Source organism: Cyprinodon variegatus, unplaced genomic scaffold, assembly GCF_000732505.1.
Source record: "Cyprinodon variegatus isolate N-32 unplaced genomic scaffold, C_variegatus-1.0 Scaffold1205, whole genome shotgun sequence".
In the NCBI taxonomy this organism is placed as follows: domain Eukaryota; kingdom Metazoa; phylum Chordata; class Actinopteri; order Cyprinodontiformes; family Cyprinodontidae; genus Cyprinodon; species Cyprinodon variegatus.
In genome coordinates, this window is record NW_015151658.1 from 120,718 (window position 1) to 137,273 (window position 16,556).

Here is a 16,556-nt window from a genome sequence, read left to right on the forward strand (position 1 = left end):
TCGACTCCATGCCACGCCGCATTGCTGCAGTAATACAGGCCAAAGGAGGCCCAACTAAATACTGAGTGCTGTACATGCTCATACTTTTCATGTTCATACTTTTAAGGTGGCCAACATTTCTATAAATCCTTTGTTTTTATTGGTCTTCAGTAATATAATATATGTATATTTTTATTAATTATTTTACTCTTGTTATTAAGGTTATCTTACTTTCTAAGTTTGAACATTGCAGACAAGACTGATGATAATGAAAGCCTCTCTGCGGCCGGCAGAAAGAGAAAAGCTGCAAACACTGCAGAAGTTTCTGAGTCTGCAGGCTCTCCAGTTTTCACCTGCTGGCTGATGAAGTCTGAGCCTGAGAGCCGCTTTGAAAACGGCATTGATGTGAAGGTAAAGGAAGCAGGAACGGTGAAATGGAAGGTTCTCGTTAGAGCGAATAACCACCGTGCTTTATTCTGCAGTTCGGCATTGAGGACCTGAAGGCTCTACCCAATCAGACTGGCTGCTGGGACGGCGTCCGCAACTATCAGGTAGGTCAGAAAGCTGACTTGATGATTTATCTTTACCTTTTTTTTATAAATAACTCTATATGATGTGTGAAAATTTGCTCTTTGTCTTTAGGCTCGTAACTTCATGAGACAGATGAAAGAGGGGCAGCAGGCCTTTTTTTACCACAGCAACTGTAAGGAGCCGGGGATTGCTGGAGTCATGACAGTGAGTCCTTCCTCCCTCATTAAAGCATTAATGCAGTGTCTAACAAATGTATTCAGACTCCTTAAACTTTTCCCATTTATTCACATCACAATTAGAAACTCAAATGTATTGTATTCGGATAATAGACTAACACAAGGTAATGCATAATTCAGAAGTAAGAGGAAGGTCATACTTGATTTTATGAATCATTACAAAGTGAGGCATGCATTTATATTCAATTCAATTTATTTCTATAGTGCCAATTCACATCACATTTCATCTCAAGGCACTTTACAGTTCACCAGATCATACGGACAAATTGATTCAAAGTTTTCTATCTAATGAAAACCAGTTGATTGCATCGACTCATTGACTCAAATGCAATCCCTCTCACTAAGCATGCTTGTAGCGACAGTGGAGAGGAAAAACTCCCTTTTAACAGGAAGAAACCTCCAGCAGAACAAGGCTCAGTGTGAGTGGCCGACTGGGCTTTTTTTCTCCGGTACCCCTAAGCTTTGCTTCGGTGTTATTTAATCCCAGAATAAAAGCAACTGTTCTTTAAAGGCCTCAAACATTAAGAAAACACCCATAACACCAGAGGAGCTGCAGCGCCTCCCGGCTCAGGTGGCAGCATCTGTTGACCGGACAAATCTGCTCTTTTGCCGAAAGGTCATGTAAGGGATGAGGGCATTTGATGAGACAAAAAAAATAAAATTTTCAGACCTTCATGCAAAATCCAATGTGTGATGGTAAACTAGCGTATCGGGACACAACCCACACACTGGAACACCGATTGCAGCATTACGCTGTGGCGATGCTTTTCTTCATAGGGCGGCAGGGAAGATGGAGGGAAATGGAACCATTGCAGGGAGCTTATATGTTCTAAATCAGTCATGTTTGTGCTTTTATATTAAGCTGAGGATTTGTATGAATTACTGCTACTTTAATTTGGCTCTATTTATATGATTACTTTCCTTCGCAAAATAATTTATTTCATTTACAATGCTTTGCTTAATTTGTAAACAGCACAGTAAAATCATTTGGGGCAAATAATTTATCTAATTATAAGTTTTTCTTCACTTATTATTAATTGACTTATCAATAACTTTACTTCTACTGCACTAGATGTTGCTGGTTGATTCACAATAAATTCACTGTATTTTGTTTTTCTAATAACTGGGGACATAAAATACTGATTTGATAAAAGTTTATACACCAAACTATATCTATACTCATGTTTTTATCTTTTAATTGAATTGCAGAACACCACATATGCATGATCTAAATTGTTGACTTTTTACTGATTTAAGAGTAGTAAGTGCGCCTCTGCTTTCGTGTGCGTTAAAAATGCAGGAACAAAGGATGCTTCATAGCACTGTCAGTTCAATGCTTACCCCCCTTTAGCAACAAACAGGTAGAGCAGGCTGCACATGCCACACTATTTGCAGGCTTCTCAGATTTTAATTCGCTAATAAACATTAAAAGCCATGCATCATTTCACCTCCACTTTTTTTGCTTTGAAACTATGTCGATACGGTTGGAAGGCATTGTTGGTTTGATGCTCAGCTCTTGTTTCCTGGATCAGATTGTGAAGGAAGCGTATGTGGACCACACTCAGTTTGACAAGAAAGATGTCCACTATGATGCAAGCAGCAAGCCAGACAACCCCAAGTGGAGCATGGTAGATTAAAAACCTGATCTATTTAGTGTTTGCTAATAAAGGTCCTGTTTAACAGCTGATCCCCTTATTCCTCAGGTAGATGTTCAATTTCAAAGAATGATGAAGCGTTTTCTTCCTCTTTCGGAGTTGAAGAAATACCACCTCCAGCACCGCGCCAACGGAGGACCTTTGAAGGATATGGCTCTGTTTACCAGAGCCAGGCTCTCTGTTCAGCCACTAACCTCAGGTCTGTATGAATCGGACGCTGTTTTATTTTGTAATCCAAGGCTGGTTGTGATTGTTGTCTTTTATTCGTTTTCTGTAGAGGAGTTTGACTTCATCCTGAGTCTGGAGGACAAAGAACCGCTGTGAAGAGGGGATTCATGACCCAATAAAATCACTGGCTGTATCAACCCACTACTGTGAAATGGGCCTCTTGGAAATTTCACATGTTCGAGGATAATAAATTTGTTATGACTCAGAATCACTTGTTTTTTAGCTTTCTTTTGTGGGAATAGATTAAACCATTCCATACAAGACATTAAATAGAAGCCAAAGGAGGGGAAAAAACAGGATATAAAGGATAATGGGGCTTACAGCTACAGTAATAATCAATTTTTCAAGAGGTTTAAGACCATAGAATCCCAATAAAAATATTTTTAATGCGGGTATGTCAACCTAAAAGTCAAATAAATACACAATTTATGCTTTAATTATTTATAAAGTGGATTCATTTCTGCTATGGCTGACATAAAAATGGAGGAAACTGCTAATTTGACAGTGACACCCTCTATAATGAGGGCAAATATGTTTTTGTTAAAAAGAGACCGGTTGATCATGCTTGAGTACTTAAGCATTTTAACATAAAGTTGAATTGAAGGGAAAATTTAGCTATCAAGTTATACTGTAGATGAGCAGCATCAAACCTAAAAAATGAGAGTAAGCTAAAGCTGCCTGTTGGTCACATTGCATTGATGCAGTAATTGAAGTAAAGAAAGCAGGGCCGACAACAGAGTGCATTTATTTCTAATGGAATAGCTGAAATATTTATTCGAGTACATTCTAGTTTATTGAGATCTTAGCTCCTCCTTTTAGTACAGCTGGGTGATACACATAGTGTCAGATGTGTTAGTACAGTGAAATATGGTGCCTAGATGCAAACTGAGTGGGACTGTTAAAGATATTGTATATTTCTGTTAAACTAATTTTATAAGTTATTTTAGTTGCCCATCAAATAAGAAACAAATCTATTTAAACCATTCAGATCATGGAATGGTCTCAATTCAGTGACTATTCTGAATTGAACTGCTTTGCACAATGCTGATCTGTTAAGTTTCTGCTGTGTGCATGGCAGGAAGTGATGATGAAAAATGCAGCAATAGCTGCACCAAGTTGTGTATTATTACATCGGGGAGGGTGACTCTTCTTGCTGAGTCATGTATTTTTAAACAAGGAAAATAAGGCATCCGTGGAGCTTTAGGTTGTTCTTTTAACAACCGTTGGTTCTTAAGTAAAGAGTGCCACATTTCTCTTTTGACCAGTTTTTGTTTGTTTTTTTATTGGTGTCTGGGAGCGACAATCTGAATTTGTACTTTAAGGTTGAAATGATGTGAAGATTTAACATTTTAAAATGCATGGAATCAGCCTGCCTTTCCCAGGCACCTGGTGTTGATGTCCCTTCCTGTAGGTGATGCTCTATCATTGGAGCCAGAGCTCAGCCAGCAGGCTTGGCTCCAGGAGAACTTACTGACTTCTCTGATGGGGGTTGTGCCTGGTTAGAGGGTCATTCTTCATCTGAAACACGAGAGATCAAGTGTCTGGGTAGGAAGTAAAGCAAGGTAGGGCTAAGGAAGGTTTTCTTCCAATGATCTATTACTTATTGGATGAGAAGAAGCAGATGAATCGTATGCAAATTCACAATGATTGAAATATGGAGGTTATTTTCAGCAAAAATTATGTTTGACTCTACATTTGTATACATGCTTTCTTTTATTGATGCCTGTTTGTGCAGGTGTTAGCACATATACCTTACAGAAAGAATTGTTGGCCAGGACCTTTGTGCAGATTCATCAACTGCACATATTGATTTTTTAGATAGTCTGGCATTGGTTTTACATAAATGAGCCACTCTTCATTGGCCTTAGGTGTGAGTGTGCATGGCTTCCTGCATGTTTTAGATGTTTCCCTTGAGGACTGACCCCTAAAGACACGCCCTCTGGAGTAAATATAAGGACGGAGGCATTTAAAGGTTATATACTATTACAGAGGAAGGGCACTCATCCTTTTTTAATTATCACATTTTGATTTGAAGCCAAACACACATTTTTATTTTTTATTTTTTTAAAGCACATTAAATTACTTATTAGAAGAGGTGACGTCCATAATATACCCTTTCATTACGTAGGACTTCTATCTGATTTCATTTCAAAGAATGGCTGTCCTTCCTGCAATCATTGGAACATGTGCTCATCAGGCTTGGTACAGCTCATGACAAGACAATTCAGAGCATAGCTAAATCTCTCTGCTGCATTGTTCTGTTGGAACACAGGTTCTCTTCTACGTTATCCAGCAGCCCCTTTGTCTCTCTCCATTAACATTTAATAACCTGAATGTCAGCCCGCAGATCAGCAGTAATACCCGCTGACACTTTGATAACAGCAACACTCCACTGTTTTGTCTGTGCTGTGTCTTGAAATCCTTTCCAAATCTCTTTAATAGAAACACGACCCCAACATTCATCTGCATACAGCAGCCACATGTTCCTGGGCTTCATTGGGTTCCAGGGCGAGCTGCTTGCATTGGTATTTGACACCCTTTTTTGAGTTTTTGATGCAATAGCATGACATCTGGGCCATACTATTTATTAAACCAGTTGTGTACACATTTTTAATTGCTGCTAGTCAAAAATGATCAAGTTACAAGTAATTATGGGCCATATTTTTCTTTTTACATGTTGAACAATGAATAAAGCTTACAATGACTGTAACAAGTGTAACAAAATATATATTCCAGTCCCTAAAAATACTGTTACTCTTTGAATTATTGATTGATAAAAGATTCTTAGTTGGTTTCCAGCAGGAAAGAAATTCAACCTTTTATTTATTTTTTTTTATCCATAGTCTATTAAGCCAGGTGTTCTGATTTTAAAATCAATAAAAGCTGGATGCTTACATATTGTGAGATAAAAATGAAAGTAAAAGAAGATGGCAAACAAAATAATTAGATTAGATTTGAGAAGATATACATTTGTGATTGAGCATTTCCTAGATAATGTCTGCATAATCCATAGATGAAGGGTTGAATTGTACAACAGGGGCCAAACTATGGATATATCATGGCTAATTGTTTGGCGTTTAAAGCCCAGCCATTTTTTCAATAATGATATAGAACTGGTCTACTAATCGGCTAGAGCCCATACTAATGTGTCACTACAGGGCAGAATGTAGTGTTAAAAAGCTATAATGTGCTTTAAAGCAACCAATAAGAGACACGCTCATAAACCAGTGCAGTACGAACACTTAGCTAGAACTGGGTTAAACTGCCTTTTCCTTCAAGCTTCATCTGTTTGCTGTCCCTCAGTGTATGCGCATCAATGCAGGGTAGCAGCCGTGTGATTCGGTTGAATTCCTTTATGATATAAAAAAAAGCAATTAAACAGGTGTAACTAATTAATTAGCCAGAGTGCAGCTGACTAGAACATCATGATGCCTGCTAGGTTGAACTTTAGAAATACTAGTGCTTTCAGTTTGGCTTAGCATTAAGAGTTCTGTTCCCATTTAGAAACTAGTGCAATTTAGTTAGAAAGTAATGGTCGATTAAAGATACAGTTTACCATTAAAGCTACTTTGAAACCTCAGACCCAAAGTTGTATTTTAATTTAAATTACTGCTTCAACTTTGAATATCACCTTTTTTCCCCACATAGATTTTTAAGTCAATAAATTCACACATTCATGCAACAAACAAGTTTTTCCATTTGGCATCAATTTATTGGACGTTTGGGAATAAGGAATAATCGATAAGCATTTTGCAAAAGATAGATAGTTCTACTGTAATTTTTCTCTGGTTAAAAGACTAAAATCATGTTAGAGGCAGGAAGATTTTCATTAGCTTAATACACATAGGCACAACTTTCAAGTCTCTAATGAGGAGGATACAGATGACTCCGTACGGTCAGACCCTAATACAAACACTTCTCCGAAACACCACTGGAATGCTGAGGTAAAGCACATGGACATGACAAGGTCACTCTGTAGCTCGGTGTAAGGGATAATCAACCTATACAAGCTGGGACAGGTTAACAGGATTGACTGGTCTTATTTACATGTTAGAAAAAGAAAAATAAAGTTGTATCATACTTCAGAGCTCTTGTCCAAAAAGGATCAAGAGATTCCAGTTTCGGTTGTGTTTTGTGCAAAAAGAAAAAGGTGTTTAGAGAGATCAAGCAGTGCAAAGTAGATTCTGTTTTTTTAGTTTTTTTTTTTTCTTAGACCTTGTAGGAATTCATTCATTCAACGTGGAATGTCAGAGATTCACTTGGATGAACATTCTTTTTAAACAATAAAGCAAAAGAAAATGTATGTATCCAAAAAGTATTAGAAAGTAATGAATGTGATCTTACACAGCAGACAATGCGACAGGTGATTAGTTGGATTCCTGTACAGTAAAATAACAAAAAGCATGTGTGAGGAAGGAGCCTGAAGCAACCCTGAACGCCTCATGCAAACTGTTTTATAGTTCACACACGGTATTAGTGTGCTGCACGTTTTTTTTTCCTCCCTTTATTACTCGCTTTACCAGCACGGCTACTTGTAACACAGCTGTCTCGCCAGATGTTTGCACAGTTGTCAGGTGGTCATCTGCCTGGTGCAGATACCGGCGATCTGTGAGGAGGGCGCCGGTTTTTCTACCCGCTCTCCTCCTTGGCAGCCTGTTCTAGGGCGCTCTCTGAAGCGGCCGAACCCTCGAACCTCTGAGAGGCGATGGCGGCTTGATGGGACATGCTTTTCCTCACCACGTCTCCTTTCCTCCACAGTGTGATTTCCTGCAAGGGTGGAAATAAAATGTTTAAGCACAGTAATATTTATGTGCAAACATCGGTGTTTAACGGCAGATCAATTTAGTACAACAACAAGGATTAGTCATTTACATGCTGTGAAAAACTGTTTATTTTTAAAGGTTAGGAGTGTCGGAAGGAATGTATTTAATGTTAATGGCAAAATAATGATGTTATTGCATCTTCCCTATGTGCTGTTTTACTTTGTAAGTTGTAAGTTGTAAAGTGCTTTCATTTGTAAACTCTCTGAACCTTGAGTCATTCTAATACATCAATTCCTTTTAATCAATATGCATTGATCTATTATGCCAGTTCCATCCATTTTCTGTCACACCTGTCATCCCTGCTGGGGTTGCGAAGGGGTGCTGGTGTCCATCTCCAGCTGTCTAGGGGTGAGAGGCGGGTTACACCCTGGATGGGTCACTAGTTCATCGCAGAGACACCCAGGATAAACAACCATTCACGCACACACACTCACACCTAAGGAGAATTTAGAGCGCTTTGAGATTTGAATTCAAATGTAAAATGTGTTACAAAAAAAATTCATTATTATTATTACTAGAGAAGCCAATTAACCTAACAGTCATGTTTTTGGGCTGTGGGAGGAAGCCAGAGTACCCGGAGAGAACCCACACATGCACATGGAGAAGATGCAAAACTCCATGCAGAAAGATTCTGGGCCGGGAATCGAACGCAGAACATTCTTGCAGCATTGCTACCACTGTACCACTGAGCAGCCCCTATGCTAATTGATTTAGGTAAAAAAAATGGTCCAACAAGGTTCAGTATTCTCTGGTCTTGGTTCATTAAAAACTTGCAGAGGTTTTATTTGTATTCATATTATTTTTGCACACATTTCCAATTTCAAGTCACCCTGAGTTGTTTGTTAAATTTTACTCCATTTCTTTTGGCACTGCAACAATGTTAACGTTTTTTTTTTATTGGCGTTGTTTACTAACTGCATCAGACACTGACTGTCACATTTCACACATCAGGGGATTAGTCGTCATGTTTATGTACACGCATCAGAATTACAGAGATTAACAACGATCACTGCTTGGTCAGAGGCCAAAATTGGGACTTTTAAGAGTTGGGGGGAAAAAAAGAGAATTACTGCTCACAGCCTGCAAAAACACTAATAGTTAAGTGTTTGTGTTACCAGAACTAAAGACTGTTTTTATATTACTTGCACAGCCATGTTTCCACCAGAGAGGGGTTAACCTTTATTGTGATGCAGCCTCATGTATTATGCATCAGAATGCTGACGGTTGTTATTTAGGCAGGAGTTGGAGCATCCTCTGCAAAGGCTCCATAGGCATGGCCACTAATAGCTGCAGAGAAGGTGGAGCTGCAACAAGTCATGCTGAATATGGCTCTTTCTACAATGAATTTCTATGCATTTTACCTGCATTTAATCCAGACTCCGCGTTTAAATATTCTGTGTTTTTTTAACTAATGATTTAAATGTAGATGCTTCTAAAAGTGATCAGGTTTTGAATATGGAACATGACCAAAGCTCTGAATGGATGAAAGGAACAATGGAATTATCCAATAAACCAGCGGTTCATATTGATGAGTGTGAATTAATGACTTACTTTGGTTGTCATGAGTTGAAAAGTTAATGGTCAACAGGAAATCAATTCTTGAATTCAATCTGTATCCATGCAGGGGAGCGGCTGTACTTTTTAGGTCAATATTTATTAATTCTATGCTTAACAGGAGATAAATGCCAACTGTGCTCCTTCTTTAGTATAGTAACATGAAACAGTTTTATGCCACTCCAGATAAAGTTCCATAAAACCTCTGTGAGGTTTAAGTTATCGCCTCTTATTTTGCCATTTGATAGCTGAAAAGTCTGATTTATCATAATGTTCTTTCTAAAAAGCACGGATCTGACTGAGCCAGCTCTCTACGGTTTACTTTGTTCTTTTTTTTCTTTTACCTGCTGTTTGAAGTAGCGTCTTTCCTCCTCATCGATCAATACCAAATTCAGGTAGTAACGCACAGAGAACTTTTTGTTGATGTCTCTCATGGTTGGAGTCAGATCGTAACCAGCCAGAAATAATCGGATAGGAATAGATTCCCCTGAAACATGAAACGCATTGATTTAGTTTAAATGGCAGCTTTTTTTTTTTTAAGGTAGCACAGGTAATTCTACGTTAATAATTCAATGTTACCTCTAACCGGCGCTCCATCCATTATCTCATACTTTGCTATAGTATCGTTTTCATGGTAGACGCTCGGGCCCGTGCCAGTCGTCTCTCGTTTTATGATGTCAATCTCCATGTGCTTTATTTTAATCCTCACCAGCAGGAAATAGATTTTTCCCACAATCACATCTTTCAGATGGTATCTGTTACAAAACAAATTAGAGTAACTACATACCAATTCATTAAAATTCTTTCATTTGCTGTACAGGGATGCCTTCAAAAGTTATAAAGGGTGCAGATCTATTAAGGAAAAACATCTTACCGAAAATTTCTTAGATTTTGTTTAAATGTATTAAGGTAAATTTCAAATTTCACTTTTTAGAATTTAGAATTTAAAATCTAAAATCGTGTCATTCCTATTAGCACTAAAAGCCAACACAATGTTTCAAAAAAATTTTTGCTTTCAAGCACTCAAAAAACACATTCAGAGATAAAGTTTACACAACACAGAATTCCAGAGAATTAATGAGGAAAAAACTGGTAGAAATGCAAATAAAAAGTGTATATAAGTGTAAGTATAAAAAGTGTATCTGTTGCAGCCATATTGGATAATGAACTAACAAAAATAGAGATAGACTGACACATCAGCTGGACAATATTTTAGGCAGATATTAGCATTTTTTTTCTAGCATCTGCATCGCCATTCATTAATTGAGCAGCCATGCCTTCAGATAAACGCTATTCCCTCCAGCTGCTATCCACCGTAATCTTGTGTTTGATATTTCTTCTTTTTTTATTGACTAGTGTAATATTTGTTTTCTCCTGTTATTTTTGACTTGTAAATGGAGAAAGAACAACAAATATCAGCTTCACAAAAAACAAAAATAAACGCATTCAGGAGCCAGTTAAGCAGATGTCAAAATAATCGTCTCAGCCTAAAAAAGAGGGGAAAAGAACCTGTATTGATCAATCTCTTCACTTCTAACGCACCAGTGATGAAAAATGACTCTTTGGTCTTCAACTCCGTTTTAGTCAAACTTGGAACAGCATTCAGCTGTATTAATATAATGCTGGTAGCCTTTTTAAGAGGCAGACCTACCTCTACGATGCCGTCGATCAGGCAACCTTTTTACAAATATACCTGTATTTGACCAGTGGAGGGGGCAGATCTAAACCCCCAATCATTGATATTAATAAAATATACAGTGGAATTTAAACAAAAAACTTGTGTCTTAGCCATAATTGCCACGCTATGACCCTAGAACACAGAGTAAGAACCCTATTTTATAGCAAAGCAACCTCACTCTGTCTTTTTAAGACAAACATTGGGTTTCTTTTACTCAGTTTGAATATGTTAAGTGGACACTGCTAATAAGTCCTACAGTTATTTAGAAGATGGGAGTTAAAACTTAGAAAGAATTTACTGTTTTTAAAGTAAATCTTTTTGTTTATTCTCAATCTCTTACTTGGACTTGTTGTACTCAAACTCAATATGGAGACAGTCCTCGATTCCGACTTCCATCTTGATGGAGGAGTTGAGTTCAGGGTAGGTGCTCAGTGTGTGGACCACAATGTCCATTTCCTTACTTATGTCATTTAATCTTCTTATCACTGTGGCACGAAGGAAGTACCTGAAAATGCATGCTTTCAGTGGATTAAAGAAGTCAGCGGTCAAATGTTCAACTAAACATTTAACTACATGAGAGACAAGTTAAAATGTGACTCTAACAGTCTTAGTGCCAATAAAGCAGAGTGAATGATCAAACTTACCTTAACTTGACATTCTGGCCAGTATAAGACTCGTACGGTTTTTCAACATGAGTGAACTCAAAGTCAAAGGTCTGTGATTGGGTGATTTCACCGGGTCTTGCAAGATCTTTCACCAAGGAAACAAATTCATGATGGTTCCCTCGATCATAATACAGCTCTGGAAAAAAAAAAAAAGTAAATCAAAAGATAGTATTAAAACATATTTTCATTACATTTTAGAAGATCAGTGGGAAAGAAAAAAAAAAGTGGACTAGATGGATGCAAGGTTCTGGAGCAATACAGAAAAGTCTGGATATCCAGCATTCCAAGGTTTTTAATGAATCTAATGAGGGAAAAAACACATTATGTTAAGGACATGTTCTTAATAGTCCACAACATCTTAATGCAAACATTAATTAATATTCAGCTGAGTACATAAATACAGAGACCATGTTCTAAATGGACTGTATTTCAATTAAAAAAACAAAACAAACAACTGATACCAAAACTATAAAAGACTTTTTGAAGGAATAAACCCCTAAAGAGAGTTTCCTGTCTTAGTCATTACACCATATTGAAGAAATTGATTCAGAGCTACAGACTGATTCAATCGGAATAAATTACATAAATAATCAAACAAACCCAAATCTTTAAAAAAATCTATGTAACTGAAAGGACTTTACACCATTTCCATTTGGGTTTTTTTGTACCATCCAGTATTTGATCAGTGGGTTTAGATGAACTTTGACAATATACAAGCAAAATAACTGCATTTACTTAACACCTAAAAGTAGACATTTCATTCAATCACATAATCATTTCTCTTCATAACTTATTGTAAATAGAGCATAGAGAATGACTAAGGCATTTTTTTTTTACAAATATGCACAAGATCAAAACTATAAAAATGCAAATTCACCAAATGGTAGGATGAATCTTGCACTATAATTATTCTTGATCTGTTTGATAGTTGATTCTGTTATCATGAACAGAAATTTAAATCCATAACTCTCTAGATGCAGCTCCAAAATACGTGTTGAGGCAACGAAACATACACTAGATTGGTAATAGAAAGAAAATAACAATAAAGGCGTAACGTGTGCTCATTATCTTTATCTGCTTCCATCATTTTGTTATCTTAAGTATTTTCCACAACCTCCACATTTGTGTTCAGTCTTAGCAGATGCTGCCGAGTGAAGTGAATCTCTGCCCAAACTGGGCAAATTCGACATTTGAATGAAAATTAAAAGTCATACTACTTGGAATATATTGTAATATAGCTTGCAGCCCTAACACAGTCTTAGAAACAGGATTATTTTCAGATTATTTCATACAGAAAGAGATATTGCAATAATCCACATTCAGATTCATTGATCAGTCTCTCTGTCATATAGAGCGTTACCAATTCAGGACAAATAAATAAATTCAGTTGTGTGCCTGACAAGATTGTAAATGCAAGCAAAAAACATTTTTATAGAAAAAAATAAACAGTATACAAAAAAATAAATAATCTGATCTATCCCCATTCTTACAGCTATGTTATCTCTAGCATGAGGTGCTTCCATCAGTCCAGGTTTGACTATAGCCTTGACCCAATGATGCCTTCACTTTCAAAAGGCATTTGACACATGTTAAAACTAAACCTAGTGATTACGGACAAGCCTCCTAGCTGTAACATAATCCACATCAACCTGTTAGCATAATGAAACACCATTAAGGTATTTTGCATCACAATAAGTAGGACAAACTCCAGAAATAATCATCATCCAGCTCTGTGTACTACTTTTCAGGCTCATATTTAGGCACCTTTTTCAGTTCAACTGAAAGACCATGGGTACGTGTTATTTTAATGCACTTTTAATCTTTATGTTTAACCATTCTCAATCCCTTTCAATAATAATAAACCTAGGATATATCTTTAAACTTTATGACATTGTTTTGAATTTTAGGCAATAGATCAAAAACAGAGATTATGGAATAAAGATCATCTTTGGCTTGAGATTTCTACTCATGAAAATGTGACGTGCATTTTAACTTGCCATTTATTTATGATGATTGGATAGTATGCCCCCAAAAAACATCTGTAATGCTATATTTCTCAATTATGGTCAATAAGATATAATTTTGGTATCTATATAATAAACAAATGTTACAGGGAAATAAGTCCTAAAAAGGCTGTGTTAGGTTAAATGGCTTCTCTAAATTCTCTTTAGGCGTGAGTGTGTGCATGAATGGTTGTTTGTCCTGTTTGTCTCTGTGTTGCGATGGACTGGCGACCTGTCCAGGGTGTACCCCGCCTCTCACCCGTAGACATCTGGAGATAGGCACAGTACCTCTCATGACCCCACTTGGGATTAAGCGTGTCAGAAAATGGATGGATGGATGGATATGTTCTGTTAAAAGTTCAGCATTAAAGATGCATGGGACACAGTGACCAAGCGGAAGAAGGTACTCTAGTCATACACCTAAATGTAACTATTTGGCCTATACAAATCAAAAAGTGTCACAATACACAATAGTGCAAATCCCTAAAAATACAAACCTTGTAAAATACAGTTTTGGGAACATTAGGTTCTCCAGAAAAAGGAAACTAGTCATGGGGGAGAGGAAGGAGCAAATTACATGAAAGAAAGAACTGATAGATGTTGCCAACGATTTGGAAATGAGGAGGAAGTTCACCTACTGAGGGACAGTGCATCAGAGCAGCCCAAAATACAACCAGTAAGCTTTTAAATCATCATTCACAGATGACCACTTACTTAGCTGGCAGAATTAGAGCTATTTTGCTAAGAACTTTAAATCTTTAAATCAGATGTTTCAGTCATTGATTTCAAAATAAATCTGTTCAGAGACACAAAAACAAATGATCTCTCAATAAAAACCCAATACAATGCATTAAAGCCTGACGCTGTGAAGCTTATATTCACTGAATGAGCTTTGCTTGTCTTCCAAAAAGCATTACACAGGTCTGTTAAAACACTTTCTCCCCCAACTCCAAAGCTTCCCAACTGCCAAATTTGTTTAAAATAAACGCGATGCTTTATGCAGAGGTTTTAAATACTAAACCATAGTAATTTCCCTCTGGAATTATTAAAGTATTTCTGATTCTGATTAGAACTGAATAGTTAACATGTGTTTTCCTGTATGACCAATACCTGAACCCACCTATTTGGCCGACAAATTCAATTTTGATGCCGTGATGCTCCAGCCTCTTCCCGGGGTTCTTCAGCGTCACGTTCACCTTTCCGCTGACTGTCTCACCGTCGTAGAAAAGAAAGTATTTGTCTTTCTTCCCATCTTCAGTCTTGTGTTCAACCTTCTTCCTCGTTTCGGCGTCATTCAGGACAACATCGATTTCTGCACTTTGTCCAAAACTAAAGAAACTCATTATAACGGCAGGATTGCGCCAACTCTTATCTCATGAAAGTTATCGTAGCCTACTGACTTGTTAGCAAGCTAAAGTGGAAAAAAAAAGGTCCCCCCTCCTTTCAACGGTGTTTCAAACCAGAAAACAAACACACATAAGGCCTTACAGGGTGAGTAAGCTCACTTCCCCTTTTTTAAGACCCAAATAAGCACTTAGTCATGAAAAACGAACAAATATTTTACAAAAGGAAACTAGCTACAGGTCCATACTGGCGACGAACTAGCACTATGACGGTTAAACCCAAACGCACATGAATATGTCTGTTAGCAAATTAGCCGTTTCCGTTTTTTTCTCTTCTTTTATGTCGGACTCACTGCAACCATTTAACTGCCTTCAGCGAAGAGTCTTCGGTGAACTCAATTGTCGAAACGGAATTGACTCTTACATGTTTGTGCTCTGACAGATAAGACAGAGGATGTTGTCAAACCAACAAGCAGTAATGTTAGCTCAGGCTACTTGCGCTGTTTGGACTACTTCCGGGTGGATGTTTTCAAAATAAAACCGGAAAGGAGGAATTGCGGTGGGAAAACTTTTAAACTGAAATATCACAAGTTGTTTCTAAGTTAAAACACACCAGCCTTATTTAAAAAGACAAAAAACTATATTTTGTTTTTTCCATTAGCTTTGAGGCATGATCATAGAAAAATTATGATAGCACATGTTTTTCTCAATATTCTGTTTTACTTTGATGACTTAAGTTTTTCGAATCATTATGTCTTACATATATTTAAAAACAATAATATTCACCTCACTATGTTTTGTCATAGAAAAGCTCTCTAATTAGTCATGCATACATTTTTTTTCACACAGAAAGAGAAATGTTTAAAGTTGAAGTTTACAGAAGGTTGAAAATAAGAAACAAGGTTTCTTACCAAATCTTTTCAAAACAGTCTGTGTAACTTGCTCAATGTAAAGGGCTTGTTCTTGTAATTGAGATTTTTAAAAAAAAAAGAAGATTATAAATAGATAAAGTTAAAATGAATGAAATGAGCTAAACCTTTTCCCCACCTATATAAAAAAAAAAAAAACGTTAACTGAACATATGAGAATAAATTTACCAGAAATACCAAACTTCACCCCATTGATGCTTTGCCTGTACTGTATATTTAGACTTGTCATCCTGTTGGAAGTTGCACCTTTGTGTCTTTTGTCGCCTCTAACAGGTTTTCGTCTGGATTGCAATGCATAGCACCACCCATATTAAATTAGGTAAGATGTGTGGATCTTTAGGTAACTCCTCAATTAAGTCGACATTTACAGAGAACTCCACTGATATCTATCTTGTAGAGATTCTACCTGCAGTACCTGCTTTGCTTTTTTTGCATCTTCCTCTGAACTTTTCCAGAACTTTATCCCAGACTTGCCGAGATTGTACCTTTCTGCTGTTTGTTCTCTAATATTCAAAACATCTGAGGCCTACGTAGAACAGCTCTATTATCTGATATAGTTTCACACAGAAGAACTCAATTTCCTTACAAAAGCGTGGATATCCAATGGCAGTGGAATATTATTATCCACTGCCATTGGATATACCGTACTGTAGTATATGGTTCTTCATTCTGACCAGGTGTCTCACTGTATGGTGTGAGGGCTGCAGCGCCCAAGACTGGAAGAAGGTGAGAAGAGTAGTGAGAACTGCAGAGAAGATCCTCTTCCCTCCATAAAAGACATTTCATTCCAGCGCTGCGTGTCCCGAGCCCGTAACATTATCATTGACCCCTCACACCCTCACCATGAACTGTTCTCCCTGCTGCCTTCTGGGAAGAGGCTTCACAGCATCCGATGGAGGTCGAGCAGATTCCGCGACAGCTTCTTCCCCACT

The 16,556-nt window shown here is 37.3% G+C and overlaps 2 protein-coding genes across 2 annotated transcripts; one reads left to right on the forward strand and one right to left on the reverse strand.

Moving 5' to 3' along the window:
• Positions 1 to 204: 204 nt before the first annotated feature.
• On the forward strand, positions 205 to 2,829 carry thyn1 (thymocyte nuclear protein 1). The gene is made up of 6 exons (XM_015401291.1): positions 205 to 390; positions 462 to 530; positions 622 to 714; positions 2,279 to 2,374; positions 2,450 to 2,600; positions 2,679 to 2,829. Exons 1-6 carry the CDS (start codon positions 343 to 345, stop codon positions 2,723 to 2,725), a joined length of 504 nt encoding a protein of 167 aa, XP_015256777.1. The 5' UTR covers positions 205 to 342; the 3' UTR covers positions 2,726 to 2,829.
• A 3,935-nt stretch (positions 2,830 to 6,764) lies between these two features.
• vps26b (VPS26 retromer complex component B) lies at positions 6,765 to 15,208 on the reverse strand. The gene is made up of 6 exons (XM_015401292.1): positions 14,473 to 15,208; positions 11,329 to 11,485; positions 11,025 to 11,189; positions 9,586 to 9,761; positions 9,351 to 9,493; positions 6,765 to 7,396 (listed from the first exon to the last, which is right to left on the reverse strand). The coding sequence occupies exons 1-6, from the start codon at positions 14,693 to 14,695 to the stop codon at positions 7,259 to 7,261; spliced, it is 1,002 nt and encodes a 333-aa protein (XP_015256778.1). The 5' UTR covers positions 14,696 to 15,208; the 3' UTR covers positions 6,765 to 7,258.
• Between the last annotated feature and the right edge of the window lie 1,348 nt (positions 15,209 to 16,556).

Coding starts and splice junctions, on each gene's coding strand:
- thyn1 (XM_015401291.1), top strand. CDS start 343: ATGAAGTCTGAGCCTGAGAGCCGCTTTGAAAACGGCATTGATGTGAAG. Junction 715..2,278: donor GGATTGCTGGAGTCATGACA/GTGAGTCCTTCC, acceptor TTCCTGGATCAG/ATTGTGAAGGAAGCGTATGT. Junction 2,375..2,449: donor ACAACCCCAAGTGGAGCATG/GTAGATTAAAAA, acceptor CTTATTCCTCAG/GTAGATGTTCAATTTCAAAG.
- vps26b (XM_015401292.1), bottom strand. CDS start 14,695: ATGAGTTTCTTTAGTTTTGGACAAAGTGCAGAAATCGATGTTGTCCTG. Junction 11,190..11,328: donor GGCCAGAATGTCAAGTTAAG/GTAAGTTTGATC, acceptor ATGCATTTTCAG/GTACTTCCTTCGTGCCACAG. Junction 9,494..9,585: donor GGATGGAGCGCCGGTTAGAG/GTAACATTGAAT, acceptor TTCATGTTTCAG/GGGAATCTATTCCTATCCGA.